Below are 25,926 nucleotides of genomic sequence, written 5' to 3' on the forward strand. Positions count from 1 at the left end.
CTCCGAGCCGGGACGAGCGGAGCAGCTGCTCCGCACCCCGCGGAGCGGCCGCGGAACGGCCCGGCCAAACCCAGCCCAGCCCAGCCCGGGAGCCATGCCGCTGCCGTGTCGGGGCTGGACGCTGGCGTTGCTCACGCTGCTTGTCGGTTTCCTCATCTTCGCCGATATCTCCGAGATCGAGGAGGAGAGCGGGTAAATACCCCCCGAAAAGCCGCCCAGCAGAAGGGAAGATGGCAGCTTTCCAAGTGGCCCCAGTTAATAGCTCTGTTTTGCTTAATGGTGCCTCCCATTCAGGCTAAAGATGCTGTTTTAAATATGTAAGCAATTAGTATCTCTCTCTCTCGCAACACATCTGTGCTGCTTCTCTGCTGCTGCATTATAAATCCACCCCGTCCCTCTCCAGCTCGGCGGTGCGTGTATCGCCAGATATTCTGATTTTCAGCAACTTTCGGGTCTGAAAGAATTATGTTTGGATTTGGAGACGCTCTGCCAGGCTGCCCTTACCTAACCCTGGCACAGCCGGCCTCTCCTCTCCAGGGACTGGACTATACAGATCACAGGGATGGAGGGAAAGGACCTCTTGGTCTTATTTTGGCCTTTCTTTGGTCCAGCCGGTGCCTTTTTCCTTCTTCCCAACTTTCCTACACTTCCAGCTCCTTTTCTGGGTAGAAACTGCAGCCTTTTCTCTCTCCATAGCAAAACAGAATCACAGAATCACAGAATCTTCTAGGTTGGAAGGGACCTTAAAGATCATCTTGTCCAACCAAAACCTAGAGATCCTGTGGCAGAGATGCATCCCAGCGCCTCCCAAGCGGAGCCCCTTGTGTGGTTTCTGCTTCATCAATTCTGCCCGTTCCAACCCCGGGGAGACCCGCAGCACCGTGGCAGGACTGGGGCGGCGATGACAGTCCGTGTTTCCAGTCACTCCAAGAAATTATTGTCCCCAAAATGGCTATTAATAGTAATAGAGATGGGGGTGATTAGTTATTAATCATAATTGTAAACAAAGTGCTTTCCATCCCAGCAGCTCTACCTTATTGCATGCACCTTGCAGGAGAGGAGAAGGGACAGTCATTGTCATCTAAAACAGCAGCTTTGTCTTATTTTATCACAGTTTTTGCCCTTTGGGGGCAAAACTGTGATAACGACCCGCTTGCCCGGGCGGGACTGACCCTGCTATACCGCGGTGGTGTGCGCACCGGGGGCGGGGGACGCTCCGCGGCCGCGCAGGGGGACCCGGAATAAAAAAGCGGGGGGCACCGGAGGGCGGGGAGGCGACGGGGGTGTGTCGAAGTGGGAAGGGAGCTCGTTCCGCTCCCGCGCAGCCCCGCGGAGCCGGCGGCGGCCCCGGGCGCGACCGCCCCGCCACCGGGCAGGACGGGGCACACCGGGGGGACGGCCCCGCCACCGGGCAGGACGGGGCACGCCGGGGCAAGGGGCCCGGGGGCAGCCACGGTGGTCCGGGCAAGCGTGCGGGAGGTGGTACCGGTCCCGTTAGGGATGCTGAGGTACCAGGTCGGGTAGGGATGCTGGAACAGGCACCGGTCCCGTTAGAGACATTGAGGTGCTGGTCCAGGTAGAGATGCTGCTCCAGGTGCTGGTCCAGCTAGGGATGCTGGAACAGGTACCAGTCCCGTTAAAGACACTGAGGCTGTGGTCCAAGTAGGGATGGTCAGGCAGGTACAGGTCTGGGTAGGGATGCTGGAGCGGGTACCAGTCAGATTAGAGGTGATGGAGCAGATACTGGTCTGGAGAGAGGTGTTTGGGCACGGGCAGTGCTCAGGTGTTGGTGGACTGACAGAGCAGGTCCCTAAGCGGGATGTGGGTGCAGGCAGTTTGCTGGCCAGGTATGGCGGGGCAAGTGGCAGCCCAGGGGGCTTGGGTGCCGGTGCTGGTCCGGATGGGCGTGGTGGAGAGGGCACCAGCTTGTGGAGATGATGGTTAAGGGACCAGTCTGCAGGGTGCTGGAGCATGGACCAGTCCGTAGGGTGAGAGAGACTGAGCAAGAACCAGTTTGGAAGGGGTGAGAGAGCAGGGTGGGAGAGCTGAACCCACTTTTCCGTCCCCACGGGCTTCATGATCACCCCTCCGTGGTCACCTCCAGAATGGGTGCTTACCTGCAGGTGCCCTGCATGGCAGGGACTACAGCAGCCCCTAAGTCTGAGGAGAGGAGCAACACCCTACGTACCCCATAAACCCCATCTCTGGGGGCTGCTTGGAAACTTAGGGGATGAGAGGAACAACGGCAGAGGGGAGGGTTTGCATTAACTTGAGGAACTCACTACGGTAGCCTGAAAAAGCAAATAATTCTAGTGATGTGGGGTGCACTCGTAGTGCCCAAATGGCAGAAGATCTTTCTGTTTGGCACCAGGTGGCATTGCCCACAGTGTCACATCCAAACAAATACCTGGTACTTGGGGCTGAAATTATAAATGAGATTATGTTTGTCATTGTTTCATTGTTACATTATATTGGGTGCCACAGGCAAGAAGTGCTTAAATGTCAGTAGCCTTGTCCAGAAACATCCGGCACCGGACTGTGGGTTATCGGGCTAGATTAATTGTTGCTCTGCAATAAGCTGGCACTATCTGTATAATAATAAAGGAAATGAAAAGCTTCTGAAGCGTCCTCCCCATCGGACAGGCTGCTCCCATCCCCTTGCTTTCCTCCCAGCTTCTTTTCCGGCTTCTGTTCTTTCTTCTTTCTCCTTGTCTATCTGCTCGATCTGTCCGCTAGAACTTGCTGTGCCCTTATTGAAAATCTATGCTGTTTTGTTACTTTCTTGTCCTGTTTTTCACCCTGGTTCATTAGGGATTCCTAGTGTTGGGCTTTTTTTTTCTTTTTTTTTTTTTTTCTCTTCTCTTCTCTTTTCTGTACATTGTATGGAAATTAGATGTTTGCTGGCTGCTTATCTCCAAGCCCTGGCATTTGAGTTTGTTGCTGTAGTTCCTCCAAGGAAGTACTGCCAAGCAGTGCAGCGGCAGAGACAGCAACAGGGTCAGATGAGTTCTGTAGAAACAGCGAGCGGCGTGTTTCACACAGCATTTCAGAAATAATAGTGCAAAAGGTAAATGGCAAAGGAGAGGAGCACCTTACGCCCCCGGGGAGTGAAGGAGGGGTCCTGCAATTTGGTGCCCCCTGATATGTGTTAGTCTCAGACCAGTTTTTTTATAGATAAGCTCCCACAACAGCTGTGCTTCTGATGCACAAAGCAAAGGTGGGACCCTGCTGTAGAAGAAGTAATCGTGGAGTAGGGCAAACTGACTCTTTCTCTTGCTTTGCCCTCTCCCACGCGCTTCTTTTCCCTGTTGTGTCTCTGAAGTGGTTTGGGTTTGATGCACTCCCTCATCCCAAACCCAGCAAGGGGCCAAACACTGTTCACCTTAACCCCCTGAGCTCTTAGCACAAGGAGCCTGGCACAAAGAGCGCTTCATCCCCGAGTGCTGCCGTGGTGCCAGGGATGGTCAGTGGGATGCTGTCACCTGGCTGAAGTATATTGTTGGGGAGATGGGGAAAAGCTGAGTGCCCCATCTGCAGCAGTCCGGGGGATGATAAAGGGTTCTCAACTTTGAGGGCCATGTGATTGCAGTATCTTTTGCAAACAGGACCTGTAGGTAAAGGGGACGGTGTGACAGCAAGAGTGCACAATGGTGTAGAGAAAGAAACCCTTACAAAGTTTTCCAGGAGCTCCCTCCATGTCCGGGAGGGAACAGCTCTCCGTGAGAGGTTTGGGAGGTGCCAGGTATTTGTGCAGCTCTCCCTCGGGTCAGGAATCTTTGTCTGATGGATCTTGTGGCTCAGCATCCTCCCCCACACCCCCACAGACCACCTTTGCTTTGGTCAGCACAGCCCAGGCATTGAGGAGAGCGAAGAGCTGGCCAGGTGTCCCCTGGCAGGCACACAGCCACCAAGGGGGGCTGGGAAATACAGGCAGGTGCAACTCTTTTCTTCTTTTTCCTTGGCACCGAAACACTCTCTAATTATTGTGAGGAGCGAACAGCTTGCCCACTTTTACACATACCCTGCCCCCTGCCTGTGATTTGGATTGTCTTTGGAAGAATATGCCTCATACGGGTGGGAGCAGGGGGGGGGGGAACATATTTCTCTCACCTACAAATACTGAGAAATCACAGAAAGAAAGAACAAAATGTTCGTTAAGTACTGAGTAAGAGCGTAATGTTACTGACAAAAGGACCGGGAAAAAAAAGAAAATAAAACCCATGCTGTTTCCCTGGACAGCATCGCAGGTGAAGGGGGGTAGGAGCCGAGGGCAGGTGGAGATGCTGTGCCTGGCAGAGGATGCTGAGAGAGATGTTTGCTCCTTAAGCAGTCCCGTCTTGCTCCTCCAGATATTATTATACCACCTCCTGCAGACGGGAGATACTGAAACAAAGAGGTGTCAAGGCAAGGATGAAAATTCAGCAGTTTCTCGCTCCCGACGCCGTGTCGCTCTCGTTAGCCTGTTCCTCTCGCCCTGCAGCCACCCCTGCCCCCCCGGGTGTCCATCCCACCGCGTCCCTGTCATTGTGTGTCTGTGTCACCTACGCAGGCATCGCTGGAATTGCCTGCTCGGCGGGGAGGGGGGGATGCTGGCGGGGGAGTGGGCAGGCTGCTCGTCCCCCTCGCCTCCCCTCCCTCCCCACGCTCGCCGGCGTGTGCTGAAGGATTGCTGTTGAGAACGGACGGGTCTTGGCACTTTGTTTCCCAACAACCACCTGGTTCTGGGTGGCTGAACTTTTCCTGCAGCCCGGTGGTGCCTCTGGTTTCCCTCCATCTCTCTCTCTCTCCCTGTCATTGTGTGTCTGTGTCACCTACGCAGGCATCGCTGGAATTGCCTGCTCGGCGGGGAGGGGGGGATGCTGGCGGGGGAGTGGGCAGGCTGCTCGTCCCCCTCGCCTCCCCTCCCTCCCCACGCTCGCCGGCGTGTGCTGAAGGATTGCTGTTGAGAACGGACGGGTCTTGGCACTTTGTTTCCCAACAACCACCTGGTTCTGGGTGGCTGAACTTTTCCTGCAGCCCGGTGGCGCCTCCAGTTTCCCTCCATCTCTCTCTCTGGTTTCCCTCCATCTCTCTCTCTCTCCGGTTTCCCTCCATCTCTCTCTCTCTGGTTTCCCTCCATCTCTCTCTCTCTCCGGTTTCCCTCCATCTCTCTCTCTCTGCTTTCCCTGCATCTCTCTCTCCAGTTTCCCTCCATCTCTCTCTCTCCTGTTTCCCTCCATCTCTCCGGTTTCCCTCCATCTCTCTCTCTCCGGTTTCCCTCCATCTCTCCTGTTTCTCTCCATCTCTCCAGCTCTTTGTTTCCCTGGAAAGAAACAAAAGAAGTCACTGCCTTGGGGGAGCACCAGTGCAATCTCAGCCATGGCTTCACCCACCCCAGGGTAAGGGGAACGGGTCAGACCTCTTGCCGTGGAGGAAGACAAAGGACCCGGTGTGGAGTGGAGTAATTATAGCCGAGTGACGAGGAGGAAAATTCTGCTCCTTGGTGGCAGTTTAAAGGGACTCTTTGTCATTATGCGTCGGCTGTGGCGGTTCTGCAGGGGTCCGGCTGTGTCCTGATTGTCTGTAGAGGGAGCTGGTGACCCGCTGCCACCAGGTGACTTCTCAAATTAGCGGGTGAGCCATCTTAGGGAGCACTTGACACTTGGTAATGGGTTGGACTTAATATGAGTCAATCTTTTTTCTCTGCTAGCCCAGGCCACATGCCTTTCCAGCCTGATTACAGGAGGAATTATATTCTGTTCTTTTTAAGTGATGAATTGGAGTATCTCATATTGCTGGCTTACCTGGAAGCTTGTCAGTAAATTGCCACTTTTTCGTCTTGTGCCCTTTTCTAATGCCTGCCTTTCAAAGGCTCAGGAATGCCACAAAGAGATTTTGTGTCCTTTATGGTGGCTGAAGTGCTTGCTCGAAGTGGTCTGGAGTGTGCTGTAGTCTTAACACTTCTTGTCAAGGTTGGTCCTTGGGGTATAAATGTCCTGCTTAGGTCTTTTAGGCTGTGATTTACTGCGCCTGACCCAGAGTCAGTCAAGACTTGCTCTCCACCAGAAAGTTTTGTTGAAAAAAGAGCTATGTTCTACCAGCCATACACATTTGTGCACTCACACAGCGGGTGCACGGGAGCCAACAATTATCCAGGTTGGTCGGGAGGAGGGAGTAAAACCTCTCTGCAGGACAGAAGCCCACGGGCACCCTGTAACTATTCATGGAAATGGAACCAGTGGAGAGACCTTTGTAGCTGCCTGGTATGGCAGGGCTCTAACAAAAGCCCCGTGACGTATCAGGCTGGAAAAAATAAAAGCAATGTTGGAGCAGTGATTTGAGTAAGAAAATACTTGGTGTAGGCTTTGATTGCAACTCTTCTCACCATAACTTGAGCTCAAGCAGGCAATTTCAGGTCGGCTGCAGAGCTCCCCTTCTTCCCTGTAAAGCACTCCTTCATCTCCTGCTGCCCTGCAGGGGTGGCTGCCACAGAGACGTGTCCAAAACCCCTGTGCTCCTGCCTAGAGCAAGCTGAAGGAGATGAATCTCCATAGCTGAGCTCCGAGGGAACGGCAGGAGCAGTGGCACCTGCAGGGAAGCGGTGTCTGGCGGGAGGGCTGGGAGCAGCAGGATGGAAAGCACTAGCAGACCCTCAAGCAATAGTGTGGAACAAAAAGGAAGCCCAGCGCTGTGAATGCAACCGGTCCCTCCAAGAGCTTTCCAGGACAGCTGGTGAAAAGTTTCTCTTTGGACCAGTCTTGATAGTCAGCAGCTTGCAAGACCCCCAAGGAGGGAATTTCTGAGGTTGGGCAGTGGCTGTGGCAGGAGGATGCACATCCCCAGCCAGTGCTTCTTGGGTGAGGAGTTGCTGAAGCCATGGCCAGTCCCACCACCAGCAACCAAAGCAATGAAGAGAGCAGTGCAGCTCCCACAAGAAGCTCCACATTTCCCTTTTGCCCAGGTGGGCTTTGTGTTTCCCGTCTCTAACCCCACAAAGGCACGATTCTGGTCTGGAGAGCAAAGGAAGCCTTTTTCTCCCTGCAGAGAGCAAGGAGTTGCAAATGTTGGTTCATTTAGCGAAGGCTTGTTGAGCAGCTAACGGTGAGGTTAAGTGCTTCAGCCATCAGCAGTACGGTGCCCGCTCCTCCGTGCCCCTGCTGTGCTTCTGGGCAGAGAGCGAAGCCCTGGGACCACGGCCAGCAGTGACACAGCAGGTCCCGTGGCCACCGAGAACCTTCATCCCAGACATTGACAAAGGGCTCCGTTTTCTCTCCTATTCTCTGCAGCAACCGTGGTTATTCTGCTCGAACATCTGTTCATCGGTGCCTACCTGAGTGCCAGATGTGCTTTTGATTTTCCAGGAAAGCGTTTCACAGCAGCTCCCTTATCTTTCCTTGGGCTTTCAGGCTACAGGTATTTCATTTTTTCATCCTTCAGACCAGCACTACTTAAATACGTCTACAGGCACAGTTGATATATAAAACAGTTGTTCCAAAGACAGACTTCTAATTGCCTCCATCATTTGTTTTTTCCTGGACCTGGTCATCCTCAGCAGCAAGAAATAAGCCCGAACTGCAACACTGGACAATAATACTTGTGCCATGTCTCTGGTTTCCATCCCCAGTCACCTCTGGAAACCAGGGAGCTCCCTGGCACAGTAGATTCACTGTGGGAGCAGAGTGTCCTTCAGCAAACGCCGTGACAGAGCAGGTGGGTGTCAACAGCTCTGCCCCTTGCAACGCAATAGGAAAACAAAAAGAAAAGAAAAGGGAAAAAAAAAAAAAAAAAAGCATCTTTACAGCTGCTTTTTCTTTTTGTTGCCACTGTAAACCTAAACAATGCCTTGTCTTGGCTGAGCAGGAGCCTGGATGGTGGTGGTGGCCTTGGGGGATGCATCCTCATCAACGGCAGCGGTGCTGGCTCCGATCGGAAAGCAAAAGGGCTGATCCAGGGAGATGGGCACGGAGCTGCCAAAGTGGAGTAGCAGTGATGGTGTGGGGTGAGAGAGCCAGGAGCAGGAAGGAAGAAGAGCCAGGAGGGTGGCACATGGCAAAGGTGCTCGGCGTGTGGGTGGTGGGACCAAAATGGTCCTCCTGAAGCAGCAAGTGATGCCACAGCACAAATGCCATGTCCTCCCATCAGGTAACCCCATTAGGAGGGGTCCCTGCACAGCCCAGGGGTGATCGTTGCTCTTGGGGGTGACACTATGAAGCAGAAATGCCATCAGCTTTAGGGATGCTCCCCTTTGCCAGGCAGCCAGCAGCTTTGTCACCCTGATCTCACTAACTGCTGGCCCCACTATTGACCCTCTGAGGTTCCTTGTTTGCACAGCCTTTGATTCATCGAGCTGGCTGCTCGTGCACCAGGTCAGCTCTTTCCAAATTTAAGCGCTGGACTCTTTCTTATTGCTATTGCAACTGAAATCCTTGTTATTGCATACAGAAACCCACCGGGAATATTCCAAACAAATACACACACACGAAAAAAAAACCCAAGCCAGGCTGGCCATCTGCATGCTGAGCACGCCGTGCCTCCCTGTCCAGTGCTCTCCATGGGCAGGACTGCTTTTAAAAGCCCATATTGTTACAGTCACGACGCAGTTTTGAAGTGCTCTCTCAAGGCCTCCTTCAGTCAAACATCATCGTGGTGGGCCCCGGGTGTCACCAGTGCATCTGGCAGCTCCACATCCAAGGATGGTTTTTCCACCACGACCTGTCACCTCCCAGCACAAGCTTTACTGGCATCCTCAGGAATATAATTCAGCTTTCAGCCAGCGGCTACAACAAGGGACATGTTTTCCCCGTGAAGGTTAAGCATTGTCATAAGGCATCTCCAGCTCTTTTTCAGACACCCAGAAGCACACTCGACTGTCAACCAGCAGCTGCTCAGTTGATAATTAAACTTCTCCTTCTTACTGCTGCCTGGATTTCCACAGTGTAGCTCTATGAGCCAGGGGAGGAGAGAGGAGGCCGAGCTCTGAAACCACGTTAGCTTTTCAATATTTGGCATCTGGACATTGTTGTTTGGGGACTAAGTCCCTGTGAAGGTTCTGGAATGACTCCATTGCTGGTGGGTGCCTGTGGTGGTGGCCAAATAGCTCAGGCGGTTGCTGGTTTCGGGGTGCAGCTCTCAGCCAGGCACTCCCAACCCTCTTTGTGTAGGCACACGTTGTTATTCTGAGGATGCTCATACAGAAGAACCATCCCAGGAGGATGGCACTGCCCAGGAGAGGTCCTCAGCATCCACGTCAACAGTGAAAGTAGAAACCACTCGAGGCCTTGTGTATTCCAAGGGGCTCTGCAGAGCGATGGGAAAAGTAGGCAAGAGACGGGTGTGGGAGGATGAGCCTGAGGACCCACAGCCCTTCAGACCCAGTATCTTTACATATTTCCCATTTCCCAAGGTACCTGGCGTCCAAGATGCTGCAGGAGCCACTGGGATTTCTGTCTTTCAGGACGCGGATGCTCAGGGTGACAGGATCTGCTGCAAGACTGATGTGCTGCTGTTTGCACTCCCTGATAGCTCTGCTCTGTTGGCTGAAAAAAATTATCTCAGGAAAAATGTATAGTGTAGACATGTTTTTTAAACAGTGAGGCTTTTGTCTCGGCTCCTTTCTAGATCTTCGCTGGGCTCTTGGGGTTTTTTCCTACTCCCTTCCTGAAAGGGAAAGCTAAATACACAAACACTCACCCACCCCAATCCCAGTCCCCTCGCTGGATCCTTTTTGCCTGCTTCAACGTCTTTCTCTTTGCTGGCTGTTTCATTAACGCAGACAAAGAAACTGAGCCAATGCCAGGATTGAACTTCATCTCAGGAAGACCTGAGATGGAGAAAGGGTTATGGTCCTGCAGGATGGGGAGAGGTGAGGTGTCTGACATTTGAGCCCTGTGAGTGCATGAGTGTTTTGTTTTTAGAGCAGCGATAAAGCGAGGGCATCATGGGGTGATGGAGTCAGGCCAGGCTGACATTGTGGTGAATGCATGTGGATGTGAGACCTGATGCTCCACAGGTGCCAGAGACACTTTTCTGGCTCAGGGAAAGATCATGCTGGCTTGAGGACAGAGCCTCAACGTTCTGGGCCGTGGCTCCCTCACGGGGAGCAGTAAGCATCAGGCTGCTTCAAGCATCCTCCTGCCTCTTACAGGTCCTTCAGGGCAGTTGGCTCAAGACAGGGAGAGGGATTTGCTTGTGATGCTCTGGTCACCCCAGTGCAGAAGTGATCCCCAAGCAGCGTCCGGGTGTCTCTCCCATTGCCTCATGTCCTTTAGTCGTCAGGGCTGTGCGGTTCCTGCTGATTCTTCACCAGTTCTGTCACATAAGCATTTCAGGCTAATTGGCTTATTCCCTATTAAGCAATAGGTGTCTCTGTTTTGCAAACTCATGTGTCTCGATTCCTGCGTCCTCGGCGTACGCTTGCAGTGATTACACGCAGTGATTTGCAGCCAGGCAGAAACCTCAGGGCCAAACCCTGCTCTCATTGAGGCGGGAGCTGATGCAGAGCCACAGATACCACCTGACAGGTAGGGATGCTGAGTGCCTCTGACCTTCCCATCTTCTTGTGGTCCCCGGGAAGGAGCCTGCAGGATGGGTGATGCCATGGGAGGTGGGACTGGGGCGCGGGAGGAGGTGACCAAATTAGCAAGGCTGGTTTGCGTGAGACTGACAGGTCTGTGGTTCCATGGCGGGTAATAACGAGTGCCATGAGCAGCAGTGAGGATGTTTTCTGGTGCTTTTACACCGAATCTCCTTGGTTTGCTGGAAGATGCTGCACCACCAGCCTGGCTACACAAGCACTGCCCCTGAGGCTCACGTACCGGCAGGGCAAGGTGGTTTTACTGAAAGCCACGACAGGGCACGCTCTCCCAAATGCGGTCACAGGGCTCGATAGAAAGAATAAAACCTCGGGAGTAGTAAAAATAGCACCTGATATTTAGGAAGTTTTTGACACTCAGGCTGCCAAGCTGTGACAATATGAACAAGTGAGATTTTAAACACATCGAAGTGTGATTTCAAACGTCTCATCAAGATGTATTGCAGGAGCTTTCATCCTAGCAGACAAACGCTTTAGAAACGTCTTCCAAATTAATCCCTACAGAGAGAACCTTGTGTGGCGGGGAAGTGTGGGTACATAGGGCTGCCCGACGGCCGCCGCTTCTCTTAACCGCAATCTGCTCCACACCCCGGATGGATGAAAGCCTCAAAAGCAACTGGTGAAATGTCACAGGGATTGATGGGCAGGTGTCAGATGTCCTGGCTCCTCCCGGTGTGTTATGAAATGCTGGAGGGAGGCAAGATGAGAAATGAGCCTGCCAGAGCTGCGTTTGTGGCTGGGAGAGGACCGGTGTCAGGGAGAGCGCACGGCGTTGTGTTTGAGTCCATCATCTCAAGATTCAAAAACACATCTCTGATCCCATTGCTTCTCGCCTGGTGTTGGCTTTTGTTTCAAATTTGCAGGTTGGTTTCCGTGGGGGGGTAACCAGCAGTTTCCTCCCCGAATTTGTCTCTTCTGTGATAGCAGAACATTTTATGGATATGGGTGGGCTTTGACCTAAACCCTACAGAAACCACTTGAATGTCTAGTGAGAAGTCTACAAGGGGACTTGCCAATGAATGTGGCCTTTTTCTGTATTTGGAAATGGGTGTGTGGATGGAAAGCCAGGACACGGTTCACAAGGAATCCCATTTTCCAGCCTCTGGGCTTGGTTCCCACTCAGTTTGAGCTCCTGGGACACCTTTGCTTCTCCACGTTATGGGACAGGCTGGACAGGCTGGCACTCAGAAGCCAATTATTTCTCTTTCATAGCCAACTTGGAAATGTAGCAATTTTCCCCCCCCTGAATTTCGGGGAAGAGGAGGGAGGGTGGACACCTGTGTCCTGAGCCACATCTCACAGCGCTGCCCCGAGCAAATCCTGCAGCTTTGAGGACACGGGGGAGCACGTGGCTTATCTTAATGACTGTGCTGCTCTTAGTCAGCAAAACGAATCCGCTTACTTAATAGGGCTGTGGGTGCACCCGAGCCCTTCTCCAAGGAGGTGGCGTGCAGGTGCCAGCTAGTCCTGACGTTGCAAGGTCTGGCTTATGCCCACGACTGCACGTGGGATTATATATCACTGCGAGCATCAGCAGGAGCAAGTTTATCAAGTTTGGGAGGAGATGGGGGGGCGATCTACGTGTTTATACTTCATTTCCAGTGGCTGGGCAGTGTATCCCTCTCCCCAAACCTGTTAGTTACAGTGACTGGGTCTGTCTGGCCACAAAGCAGCACCCTGCAGAGGGGCTGGGAGCATCCCGCTCCGCGTCCCCTGCCCACCCAGCTGCCTCCGTGGGTTGGGAGGGCAGTGATTTTGAGAGGGTGGTCCCTGATTGGGCCTGGCATCACACTCTTCAGATAGAAAATAGCAATTCAGGTCCTGAGGATGACATCAGAGCAATCGTTAAAAAGCAAAGTAAATACAGGTGATGATTATTGTGGTTTTTTAACAGTTACAGGTACAGACTGCAGCTATTTCAGGAGACCTGCATGTGCTTGTCAGGCCAGTGAGACCTTTTGAGATCGATTGCCATGGTCTTCTGGGTGATGCCCTCTCACCCAGCAAGAGCAGCATTTTGAAGAGGACAGGTCTGCTCTAAGCCCATAGTGCCCGCTCCTGTCCTGGCTTATGGGATTGTCATTTTTTGGTGTTACAGGCCAAATGGACACTTCACTCCCAGTGTCCCTGCTGTAAAACAAGGATCATAAAATACACCAAACACAAATTCGGGTTGTGAGAACTTAATTAGTAGGTGTTAATCATTTGGACCCCTCAGATAAAAATTGTGGCATTATGAACTCAATTCTGAAGAATTAGGATGGATAAATTCTGCTTAACCATCCCCCTAGGGATTATTATCTTTTATGTGGAGGAGGAAGAAGAGGGGGACTTAGGTTGCCAAAGGTCAGGAAGAGGCAGAGGTTTTGTTCCACCAGGAATGGGCTCCACAAATGTGGCTAAGCGGGTGGTTGGCTACAGCTGAAATTTCTAGCTAGTTCATGCCCACTTCCTATGTGTTTTGTCTGCCACAGATGCTGGGGGGAAGCAGGACTGGGAGGCTGGCGTCGTAAAATATCCATGGAAAACACGTTTTTGAATTTGTAAGCCTGAGAACATGGATGCGTAAAGCCTGCTCTTAGAGATCCGCTCGCCCAAAGAGGCTGTGTGACCTACTTGTTCACTCAAAGCAGCTTTGATTTCCCGTATCGAAATTGCTTGAAGCAAGACCGAACCGTACCTAGCAACAATTAAGAGAATCATTTAAGAAGTGGGAAGTGATGAAAAGGGAAGCAAAAACCCTAAACAGCCCATTCATAGTGGGTGAATAGAAAAGTCTTCGCGTACCTGATTTGTCAGGAATTATTCATCCAAGAAAATTTGAGCCATAAGACAATTTTTCTTTTTTATCCTCTGATATATGAATCAGTGTCACTTTACATCTGAGCACAGAACGTTTTGACCTATATAATATCTTAGATAGAGGAAATTCAGCTTGAAAATCTCAAAGCGGAAACGAGAAAGGATGGCATAAGCCAGTAATATGGCATTAGCACATATAGATGTGACTTATCACTGGAAAACATCCCAACAGAAGTCAAAAGAAGAGCGTTTTGTAAATAATAGGATTAGGAAGCAGGTTGGTACTTTGTGGAGCTGGCTATACAATCAAACTGATAACAACTAGATTAATAAGGCAATTCAATCTAAACACGGTGTAGCACTAGAAAGCTTTTCAAAATCAATGCCTATCTGTGCAATTTTAATCGAGGTTGGTCTTTGCCTTTTGAAGCCAAGAGATTTGAAGCTCCAGGTCAGCAACATATAATAAAATGGGCTGACTTTTTTTTTTTTTTTTTTTTCTTAACGCATGCCTCTTAATTAGTGCCTTCCATTTCTTAATGTTTTCCTCTTCCCAGGTGGGGGAAGCGAAGCAGTACAGCGATATTGGCTTGCCTGTGTTGGTAATGAAGTATGGCAGACCTTGGAAAATCCCAGGCTTGACTAAACTCTGGGTTTTTTGAGCAGCTGGTTTGCCTGGCTGGTACCCAGCGGTGGGCTGAGCTGGGCAGGGTGGCTGGACAGGGAGATACACCCCATATTATCATGTTCACAGTGTGCGTTGTCCTCAACTGTATAAAGGGAGATTGTAGGGAAGATGTCCCGACCTTGCAGTGTAGGACACAAAGGGCCAAAAAGCTGATGGTTTTGAAGCCACAGGAGCATTTTAGGATTCACTAAACCAGCTGAGACCTTCAGCCAAGTGTCATGTCCCAGCTTCAGGCAATCTCCGTGGCTTGGAGAGAGAAACCAAGCCCGGTACATGGAGCAGTGTCTCTGCCAGCATCCTGGGTGACCTCCAAGAGCATCCTGGCTGCTGCTGGCCAGCAAAGCAGTGAGCCCAGTGCCATGGGGCAAGGCAAAGGAAGATGGCTAGCAGAGACCTGCTCTCTCCTCCACCAATGAGCCACCCCATCCATGTTCACATATGACAGCAGAACACTTCGTGCTCTGTTTGCATGACAATATTTAGACAACTTTTGCTTTTCAGAGTGTGTGAGGGGGAAAGAGTAACCCCTGAAACTGCCCTTGAGGAGCTGCTCAGCAGGGGATCCAGGCTACCAGTCTCCTTCCTCTCCACCTCTGCACACAGTGAGTTGGGAGATGTGTTGGGAGATGTGTCTTCCTCACCCCCAGCTTCTCCAGCCCCGATGCCTGCCTTCATTTCAGGAGGAGACATGCACTGCCCTGTCGCTGGGGGCGTGTAGAGTGAGATTGGATAAATGCATTTGAATAATATGTTGTGATGCTTCACAGCAGTCCTGCCACAGCTGAAAAACATGGATGAGGTGGGAGCTAACAGGTCGTCTCCACTTCCTAATTTCTGTGATTTATTTTTTTTTCTTCCCCCTCTCACAGAGATTGCGAACCGGCACTTATTCAAGGAGCAGCATTTCTTTTTCTAAGCCCTTAATCCAGTCCCTATCTGTTTTACAGCAAGTGTGAAGGAGTGTGAATCCCCTTTGGAAAGCTCCTTCAAGAGGTGATGTCTCTGAAAGGATGCGTGGTTTGCACACTAATCCAGGCTGCTCCCACACCCCGCAGTGAACCCCATTAAAGCGGAGGTTTGTTAAATGCCAGGAGGCTCTAGGAATAAGCTAGACCCGCTGTTCCCTTGATGCACCAAAAAAAATGAAACTGCTCGCTGACTCTCAGGTTTGTCAAAGGAAAGAGGAGATAGATTGGCGGAGCAGGAATTGCTCTGACTTGGCCATAGATGGTCACCGGCAGGAGGGAGGAACGGGACAACCATCGTGGCTTTTCCAAGGGTTTGATGTTACTCGGCGCTGAGGGCTGTGCTGCTGTGCTCAGCCTAACAAAGGGCTTTACATCGCATCCTGCAAGTCTGAGAATCTTTTTTTTTTGATGGCACCAGACATTCACGCACTCTATTTCTTTATCATTTATGTCTAACGCATTTGGGATTATTTTTTTTCAGGACTGGTAGAAATGCGCGCTCCTGAGATAGATACATTTTCATTAAGGTGTATATTTCCAGATAACAATATTTCTGCTAGAGGAGAATTTGGTTCTCTCTATGAGCGTGTTCATTTGGATATCTGTGCAGTGGAAACAATAAAACAGAGTGATAAGCACGTGGCAGTTAACATGTGTCTGACTCCCCCTGAGCATCACAAAGTGGGCGACTGCTTCTTTGTGACCCCTTTGCAAATAGCGAGCTACAGCAAGAAGGGGCTCTGCAGCCAGTGAGATGCAGACCAATACCTGTATGTATTTATTTTTAAGTGAGGATTCACAGGTTGTATGGGTGGCATTGGTTTCTCAAAGGGCTTGGTCCCACCTATTTTTCATTATAGCATCGTAAGGATGCTGGAAAATTTGGCTGTCTGTTCCCACAGGTCTTGTTCAGGCAGGTCTGGTACCCATCCTTGTGCACTGGTGTCAGGCCATGGGTGTGACAAGGCTGTCACTTCAGGTCTCAGCTCCAGCGTGGACATGACTGTGATGGAGATGTCATCGTGACTTCAGCCAGGTTGCACCAAAGGTAGGGTCAAGGGACCTCAGGGCACTGGAGAAGGCTGGAACAGAGTCCTGGGCCTCGCCTGGGTCACTGAGAGCTGGGAGAAGGTGCTCTGTGAGGATGAGATCTCCACAAGTCACCCTGGAGGCTGGTGGCTCGGTCTGGATAAAATGGAGGTGTTGGGTGCTCTCAACTGAAAGCCCAAGCTGAGGACAGTGATGGGAAACCTGACCAGATCATTCAGGTCAGTCCCCACCTGATAAGGACAGGGAAAGTCTCTTGGCAACCTGGAGGTGGAGGAGACACTCTGTCTGCACTGCTAACACCTGAGTCGTAAAAAAAGAAGTAGAGATGTAGTTAATGCAACCTGTAGGCTGCATGCTGCTTTGATGACGGGGACCAGATGTCTTTGATGGCTGGTTACATCGCGCAGGTACTATTAATTGGGTTGGTTAGGAGCTTCTTCTCCGGAATGATTTTACGGTCGCAGTAGGGCAGCAATGACGATGGATGTGAAAAGGCATCAGGATGTCTCCCTTCTGGATGGGGTGGGATGCCAGCAGTGCAGCAGCATCTCCGTCCGGAGCCCTTCAGAGCAGGATCTCTTGACTGTTGAACAATGCTTGGCAAAGAGGAGCTGGGTTTATAAATAATGCATTTCCTTTGTCTTGCAGGAGTTCTGGAGGCAGAGGTACAATCAGATCAGCTGTGAACAGCTTACATAGCAAATCTAATAGGTTTGTAAATTAGATTTTGTGTTCATTTGTTTTTGCTGTAAGGCAGCTATTAATCTGCTTCTCCTCTTCGCTGGATAGTGCTGTTCTTATTTAGCAAATGTATCTGTTTCTTTTCACTTCTGCTTTGCATTTTCTTAATCGTTTCTCCCCCTTCTTCCCCCAGCTCAGTGCAATAATCATTTGCAAATAACCAAGAATCTGCAAGTTGCGGTGATTGAGAGAATGAGAGAGAGAGTTACTTATTGTGAAAATAAGTCAGTGATAGAGTTGCCATTTTCGTAGTTTTACTGTGTGCTATTAGAAGAGAGATCACTCTCTTTGACGTCAGAACTTCATTCGGTTTTATCATAATGTGCTTCGGTAACATTGTTCCGTTGCAAAGTCATTTTGTGGCATCGCAGCTCCATTCAGTGACTCTCTCTGTCATTTTTCCAATGATTTCACATCAGCCCAGCTTTACCAAGTGGGGCAGTTGCAACGCTCAAGTGACACCACAGGAGAAAGGCTGGGTGATGTCATTCTGTGATGACGTCACCACAAGTGATTAATGGTAACGTTGTTCCGTTGCAAAGTCATTTCGTGGCATCGCAGCTCCATTCAGTGACTCTGTCATTTTTCCAATGATTTCACATCATCGGTAACATTGTTCCGTTGCAAAGTCATTTTGTGGCATCGCAGCTCCATTCAGTGACTCTCTCTGTCATTTTTCCAATGATTTCACATCAGCCCAGCTTTACCAAGTCGGGCAGTTGCAACGCTCAAGTGACACCACGGAAGAAAGGCCGGGGAGGTGTCCCTGCCCATGGCAGGGGGGTTGGAACTAGATGATCTAAAACACAGAAAATGGATGAACCCCCTCCAAAAATCGCAGTTATTCCCGAAATTTCTTTACCCTGTTTGCTTTATGATTTTTGACCCCTGAAAAGTAAGCTTTGCAAGACATGAGGTGATACGGCGAAATGCAAACCGCAAACAAATCCAACAGCCTTGACTGGCGGCCTCTGGAGAGGTGCTGTACAAACACACACAAGGACACCGGCAGCCAGCATTTATAAACACATTTCCTTGCCTTTCTGAAGCATTACAATAGTGTGAGCCACAGTGTGTCCTCGGGAGCTCTTTCCCCGGGCTGGAGATGTGCTCCCAGGAGCTGGATGTTGGCCACGAGCCTGGCCCGCCGGCTCTGCCCCACCTCTCACTCTTCTCCCTCCTTGGGGTTTCCACACTTTTTATAAATGTATTTATTTACAAACCATTTCCCAGCTGGAAAAAGCCCTTTGCACCAGAGAGGGAGATTCCCTTTAGCTGACAGCGAGTGCTTTGGCTGTGTATTTTTCAGAGTGCTCTGAAGTGTGAAGGTTTTTTCGGGGCTGCAGACACACGCACGGCTTCTTGATGAGATGCTCGGGTATTCTCTTTGGAGGGCGGCTGGCTGGAATCAAATATTCAGAGGCTCCCTTAATTCATGCCATTTGATGTAAATGGCACTGAAGTGCTGGGGCCAATTTGCTTCTTAGAGCAGGGATTAAAAGCTGGGGTCTCGTGGTGATCATCTCCAAACCGCGGCATCTGGCTGTTGCCCAACCCCCTGCTCATTTCGGGGTCTGGGACAAGCCATATGGATGCTGAAATCTTCCTGCTCTCTTCTAACAAGGGGAAAAGTTTCCAGAAATCTACCCTCCCCCTGTTGGGTATGGGATGCTGGTCGCCCGGTCTCACCAGCAGCACCCGGCATCTCGGCTAAATTAATTTCTCCTTCAGGTGGAGTGAAGGTTGCACTTCTCTGAGGAGGATTTCAACCCACTTCACTTTGGGGTCCTCATGGGCGACCAGGAGGCAGCAGGTGGGGCACCTCAGCTGCCCTTGTAGGAAATGCCTTCGTGAATTTTTGGGGGTTCTTAGGAGCTCTGGGGTGTCTTGTCTGTGAGTGTGTATGTGCCAGCCTGTCTTTGCTGAGCTGCTCGTGTTTCTGTGTGCATGCCTTTCTACGGCTAGATGTGTAAAATTGTGTTTTCTGTCGAGCTGTGCCTGGCTGTAAGTCTGTGTTCATGTAAGCGAGCAGGTATTTAAGGGTTTGTGTCTGTCTGCTTGAGTGTAGCAGAATACAAACAGGCTTTCAGTTCTTGTTTAGCTAATAACTACAATTTTGCTTTTCTGATGAAGTTTGAATTCCAGCAGCCAGAGCCGAAGACAGTGATTAGAAGTGCCATTGGGATGCTAACAGATCCTGTCTCTCTCCCTCTCCCTGTCTTTCTTTTCTCTAGAAGGGAAGTAGTAATAAATGACTCTTCGTCTCCAGCTGTTGTTGACAGAAGTAATGAAAGCATTAAGCACAACATTAAACCAGCCTCATCCAAATGGAGACACAACCAGACACTGTCTTTGAAGATCAGGTACTGGTAATTACCTATAGGACAAGAGACAGACTTGGTCCTCTCCAGTGCAAGCTGGCAAATTGCCTCTGTATATCATCTAAAGAAGTCGAGGAAGAAATAAAAGGCTTATCTCCTGCTGAGCTAGGCTTCATATCTGTAAGCGATCGCTTGGAAATGAATTCCCGGCTGAACCAGCTGGCCTTGTGACGACGAAACAAGGAGCACTTGAGCCTCCATTTTCCAGGCCAAGTGGGGATTAGTGTGTGCTGGCGGTGGGTCGTGCAGGGGGGAAGGAGACCCTCTCCCTGGGGTAAATACAGGAACCCCCCCACTAATGGTGGGCTGCCCCGGGAAGGGATGGGTGGAGAAGGAGCAGGCGTTAAGATGGAGATACCCATTTGTAAGCTGTTCCTGGACAGCATCAGTGGGCTGGGACCAGCCATGGAGCGAGGGCAGGCAGGAGGCAAGAGTTCATCTTGGGTATGACCCAAATTATCCCTGTACCTCGCCCGATGGGGCTGTCTTCTTCCCTGTCCTCAGGAAACAGATCCTGAAGTTCCTGGATGCAGAGAAGGACATTTCAGTGCTGAAGGGGACGCTGAAGCCGGGGGACGTCATCCACTACGTCTTTGACCGGGACAGCACCATGAACGTCTCGCAGAACCTGTACGAGCTGCTGCCCCGCACCTCGCCCCTCAAAGGCAAGCAGTTCCCCACCTGCGCCATCGTCGGCAACTCGGGGGTCCTGCTCAGCAGTGGCTGCGGCCCCGAGATCGACGCACACAGCTTCGTGATAAGGTAGAGGACTGTCCCTTGCTGCGGGATGGGGCGTGGGGGTGCTCTCAGGAGGTTTCAGAGCAGTGGAAAGGAGCTGGAGTCCTGATGGTGGGGTGCAGAGCAGCCTCCCTGCCCCATAGGGTTCACCCTGCTGCAAACGCTTCCACCCACCACCAAGTGCTCCTCTAGTGTTCTTGCAAATGCACCGTGTCTTCTAAGGTACACCGTTTGCTGGAGCGTGTCCAGAGGAGAGCCACCAAGCTGGTGAGGAGTCTAGAGAACAAGTTACATGAGGAGAGGCTGAGGAAACGGGGCATGTTTAGTTTGGAGAAGAGGAGGCTGAGGGGAGACCTCATTGCCCTCTACAACTACCTGAAAGGAAAAGAGCGGTTGGGGATGGCCTCTTCTCACAAGGGAATAGCAACAGGACCAGAGGAAATGGTCTGAAGTTGGGGCAGGGGAGGTTTAGATTAGGTATTAGGAAGAATTACTTTACTGAGAGAGTGGTCAGGCACTGAAGCAGCCTGCCCAGGGAGGTGGTGGTCGCCATCCCTGGAGGTATTTAAGAAATGTGTAGACATGGTACTTCAGGGCATGCTCTAGTGCCCGAGGATGTTGGGTTGTGTCTGTCTATGGGTGGTTTTTTTTTTGTTTTGGGTTTTTTGGGGGGGTTTTTTTTGGTTTTTTTTGTGGTTGGACTCGATCTCAAAGGTCCCTTCCAACCATGAAGATTCTGTGTGATTCTGTATTAACCCCCCCAAGGCACCATTAGCCCCCAGCACCCCCACTCCCAAGCACTCCCTCCTCTTTTCCCACATGCTCTTGCTGACAAACCCTGTTCTGGACTCTCCCATGGACACAAGCTCGATTCTTCCCCACATCACTTCTGCCCTCCAGCACTGAGAGCCCCACGCTATCCCCTGGCACCACACTTGGGGTCTGATGTTCCCCTGGACCGCTCCGTTCCCAGCACTGATGTCCCCTCAGATGCACTGCCCCATGGACCTGTGTCAGCAGATCCTGACCCCCAGTGGGACAACACGCCGAATTTGCTTGCAGAAGACGCGTGGAATGGAGAGGAGGAGCACGCCTGCCCTCCCACCCCGGTGCCCATGTACATCCCTTTGCCGAGGGGCTGCAGGAGTCGGCTGATGATTTATGTATGTGCAGACATTTGCTTTCTGGCGAGTCTATTATGAAGACAGCCCAATCCATCAGCGGCTCACAGAGGCGGTCCCCGGCGTGACGTGGGAAGGAGGATAATGTCACCTCTGTCCCCCCTGCTCAAGCCTGCCCAGCTGCTGGCAGCTCCGTGCTGTCCGCGGGGGACAGGCCCGTTATGGTTCGCATCCTTCAGTGTAACCAGAGTGAGCAAAGGGGAAAAAAATGGCTTATTGCAGTCCTGGCAAACTTTAGGGAGAAGCTTTCCTGTCAGGCAGCAAAGTTGCAGGAGAAAAGCTTTTCTGGGCATAAGGATTGGGGTTTGGAGTGATTTCCCCCCAGCCGTGCAGGTCTGACGTGGACATGCTCTTCCCACGGTAGGTTATCTGAGCCACCACGTGGACCTGCTTCTTCCTCAAGAAGGTTTTTGCTCCATCCAGACAGCCTTTTAGTGGGGCTGGCAGTGACCAGCCATGGACTCCGTGTCCAGGCTGCAGGTTTGCTTTTCAGATTCAGTGTTTATTTGCAGTGATTTTACTCCTGCGGTGAGTGGATCACCGGGGCCCCGCATGCCAGTCGCTGCATTTTCTTTACCCATTCCTTTAGTTTCCCCATCTGTAAAGTAGGGAAAACAGGAGTAATGGCTGATTATCAAGGCAGATGGTTAGGATGCAATTCCTGCTCGTTAAATACTGTAGCTTCACTGTATAACACCGCAGGAGAGCACAGAGTGTGCTAACATGTGGGTACCCTCTGGTTTCCACCATGCTGGAGGAACATCTCTCTGCATCCCCCCATCAGTTTGTCCCCAGTGCCACTTACCCAGTGCCACGTGCATGGCACAGCCATGGCTTAATGGCCACGGACCCCCCTCAAGGAGCTGTAGGAAACCACTGTGTAACGAGGGTGATGTGTTGGCAGCTCATCCCTCAGCCCTCATCCCTGGCGTGACACAGGAGCTCGTGGCACAGGAGCTCCTCAGGGGAGCGTGTGTGCCCGTACCTGCGTGTGCAGCCTGCCAGGAGGCACCAATTAATACTACAGAAAGAGATGTTTTTTGAAGGTCACAGCCTCCAGACAGCCAAACCCTGCAGAGACCATGTCCTGGCATCCACCTCCTGCTGGTGTCATTATCACTCCTGGTGCCACCAGGTCTGCTGTTAGCTGAGACTCACCAGGAGGAGAAGAGGGATTTGGGATAATATTACCCCAGCAAGGCTGGAATTAAGAGGCGAGCGCTTTCCTTGTGAGGGAAAGGCCATTCCATTTAAAATCCTCCGTGGCAGCAAACATGGGAGGTTTGTTGCTACACATTATTTTTGAAGAGATACCGATCCGTCCAAAGCCACCCACCAGACACCAAAGTTATGTCTGTTATTAGCATCGCCCCAGAGGAATATGCGTGCACATGCCAGCATGTTGAGGAATGATCACCAGATATTAAGAGGGCTCATCGTTACCAGGCCAGAGCCTCTCTAGTTTATTGCAGAGACTCATTCTCCCTCCTCCTCCTCCCACAAGCGAGGGCAGATGGGCACATCTGTCACTCGCCCTGGGTTTTGGGATCAAACACCCCTCGTGTTTGTCACCACCCCCTATCGTGTCCATTGTAAAGGCCTGTTTGGTGTTTCCCCTCACAGGTGCAATCTGGCCCCTGTCCAGGAGTACTCGCAGGACGTGGGCATGAAGACAGACCTGGTGACTATGAACCCCTCGGTCATCCAACGGGCCTTCGAGGACCTGGTGAATGAGACTTGGAGGGAGAAGCTGCTGCAACGCCTCCACAGCCTCAACGGCAGCATCCTCTGGATCCCGGCCTTCATGGCCAAGGGGGGCAAGGAGCGAGTGGAGTGGGTGAACGAGCTCATCCTGAAGCATCGCATCAACGTCAGGACTGCCTACCCCTCGCTGCGCCTGCTGCACGCTGTCCGAGGGTGAGAGCCTTTCTGGTGTGCTCGGAGCCAGGATCTCCTGAGTCTCCATGAGCTGGAGAGCAATCAGCGGGTTTGGGCTAGAGGCAAACAGCATGAGCTGTTTCTTTCTGTAGACCATGAGGAGGACTCCATGGGCGGTGGCTGGTCCCTAGATGAGAACTAGAGACCACCTCACAAGCAGGGTCTCACCACTGTTGAGCCTGAGGTCTCCTAGCCATGCCATGTAGCGAGCCTAAGTCTTGCAGTGCTTTGCTGGCTTGAAGTCTGGATATCATCAAGATAACTCTGTGACCTACAATTAGGGCTCTCCTTGGAGGAATGTGTGTGTGTGTGTGTGTTGTGGTTTGCGGAGCTAGTGACAAGATTTGTGACTTTGTGCTGAAATGACACATGCAAGTCTTACACAGCTCTTCAGGCAGCCTGGACAGGTTCATCAGGATAGCAGTTCATGCTTCTGTAATGGTGCTAATTGCACTGCTCATCTTAAATGACCAGGGAAGGGAGTGGTATGGTCTGGTCCTGCTGGTCAGATGGATAAGGCCAAGTAGTGGTGAGTAGACTTACTGGGAGGTAAACAAGGGGTCTTTCTGCTTCCTGACTGCAACCAGGTGTGTGGGAGACACAGGTGTGGTGGGGATGGGAAGGCTATAAAAAAAGAGATCTCCAGGTGTGAGATTTCCATGTAGATGGCTTGGCAATGAGGTAGGCTCTTGCTATATTGCTTTATTTCTCTGGGGAGAGTCATAATTCATTAGGCATATAGGGAGTGTAGGCAGGCAGTGGCTTATGCTGGAGGTGGCTTAGTGGCAGTAGTTGTCCTCTCCAGTCTTGACTAGACCCTCTTGCTCTCCTGGGATGGGAGTTCACTCCTGCAGCTGCTGCTCCCACCTCTCAGCCTCAGCATTAACGTTTCTTATTTGCTTTGAGCACTTCTTCCCCAACCCACGTCTGACCCTGAGCTCCTCTGGTCGGTTGGTCCATGCTGGGTGCTGCTCTGTCCCAGTCAGAGTTCCCTGAGCTAGAGAGGCATCTTACACAGAATTTTGAGGTAAAGAAAGGGAAGGAAATGATATCACAACTGGCAGAAAGGGAGGAGAGGAATTTAAAAAAAAAATAAATAAACAAAACACCACAACCCAAATTCTGAGCTATTTCTAGCTGTAATTGACTTACTTTCATCTGTCAAAATAGAATTAAGCTCCTGTAATAAGCCCTTTAAATCAACAGGCTGCTAATCCTGTGTTGGCAACCATTCCTGGTGCCAGAAACTTCCCCTAGGAAGCTTTGTGGAGGGATTGGCAAAGGCTGGGCATCGCTTTCCCGCGGGAGAGGAGGAGGATGCCTCGATAAGCTCTGCTGCTGAGCTTATCTTCCAACTCGTGGCACCTTCCTGGCCCTCCTGAGCTGCCGCCCTGCGGTCCAGCCAGGCTGGATGCCACTCTGGTTGTCCCTGGGTGTCTCCCATGGAGCAGTGTTGGAGCCACCACCTGTGGCTGGCAGGTTCTGCTTGGCTGGAGGGGATGCAGGGATTTGTGGACAAACCTAGGGGTTCGGTGCTGTCTCTCAGGGGATGGAGTGATGCACCCCTCTCCTCCATGGCTCGGAGGAGTGTCTTCCTTTTGCATGTATTAGTGTATCTGTGGGATTTTATGGGGTCCTGTGCGAGGATTGTGGGTTCAGGCTTCTGAAAACCTGATGGAGCTCAGAGGGATGTGACCAGTCAGATCAGTGAGTGAAGTAGGCAGTGTTGGTGGGTGTCTGGGATGGTTGTGGTACCAGCGTGTGGTCCAGATGCTCATGACAGGCTCTAAGTGCTTGGTCTGAGCTACAGCCGAGACTCCAGTCCTGTCCTTTGGGCTGGTCACCATGCTGGGGGGCAGTGGAGAAAGGTGGGTCATGGCTGCACTGGGGCAGCACTAATTCAATTATAACTGCAGAAGCTGGTGCTAATCCTCATCAGGCGTTGCCCTCTAAGCCAAGGGAGCTGCTGCCTGACCTGCCCTTCTGCTCTCATACTTATCAGCAGGAAAATAAGGATGCCTGCTAATGAAGGATTAATATAATTAAAACTGCAGGCCCCTCAGCTGGCTAGAACCGATGTGGTTCAACACCTACCCAGTGGCCTGGGCAAAGAGCTGTGCAGAGGGACCACCCAGGGCTGGGGGGGCAAAGGGCTGCTGTTCTGGGGGAAGGCTAGAGTCAGGGTTAACCCTTTCCTCGGTGTAGCCTCCTTAGGTTTGGACTTGGATGGATTTAAGAGGGATTCAAGCAGTATTGAATGAACTGGCCACAGCTGAGGACGGGGGTGTGCTGATGCTCTTGGTACTATATAGGAACTCTCTCTGGTATTTATAGGGTTGTCTTGACCATCTGCTCAGGGTAACTGATGTGATGTGTTTGGGGATGAAGAAGGGATCTTTCCTCAGGTTGAACTGGCCAGAACTTGCCAAGAGTTTACTTATTCATCTGCTATGGTACTCTCTAATTCCTAAGATCATCATATATTTTTGCTTCTGAGCTCCTTGCTGTTACAGAGATATGGTCACCAACGATTTCCTCCATCTCTCCAGCTCTCTGAGGAACATGCTGGTTCGTAGCATTACACTTTTCTTTGACAGATCTGAGATTTGTGAAACAAATAAATTTTGTGGCATGTGGCAGCGAATCGATAATCCACAAAGCCCCACAGAACATCCCTCTGTGCTACAGAGGGCTGCAGTTGCAGAAATGTCCTATCTTTTCTGGATAAAGCTACCCTTTATAGTCTATCCTAAGTTGATTTGGAAATCACAAAGAAATGGGGGGAGTCTTTCAGCCAAGATGTTCTATATATATTATTTCTTTTTTCAAGGGATAGCACTTTCTACAAAGACTAACGTTATCTCAGCCA

General features: G+C 51.2%; 1 protein-coding gene across 1 annotated transcript in view; it reads left to right on the forward strand.

Annotated features, from left to right (window-relative positions):
* The first annotated feature begins 6 nt into the window (after positions 1–6).
* ST8SIA2 (ST8 alpha-N-acetyl-neuraminide alpha-2,8-sialyltransferase 2) overlaps positions 7–25,926 on the forward strand; it is a 35,960-nt gene continuing 10,040 nt past the window's right edge. Inside the window, exons 1-5 of the mRNA XM_014944765.1 lie at positions 7–192; positions 16,727–16,789; positions 19,054–19,182; positions 19,705–19,962; positions 22,743–23,036. Of these exons, the coding sequence (XP_014800251.1) occupies positions 95–192; positions 16,727–16,789; positions 19,054–19,182; positions 19,705–19,962; positions 22,743–23,036 (842 nt within the window). The 5' untranslated portion in view covers positions 7–94. The remainder of the gene's footprint in view (positions 193–16,726; positions 16,790–19,053; positions 19,183–19,704; positions 19,963–22,742; positions 23,037–25,926) is intronic.

This window comes from Calidris pugnax, unplaced genomic scaffold (assembly GCF_001431845.1).
Source record: "Calidris pugnax isolate Ruff unplaced genomic scaffold, ASM143184v1 scaffold70, whole genome shotgun sequence".
NCBI lineage: Eukaryota > Metazoa > Chordata > Aves > Charadriiformes > Scolopacidae > Calidris > Calidris pugnax.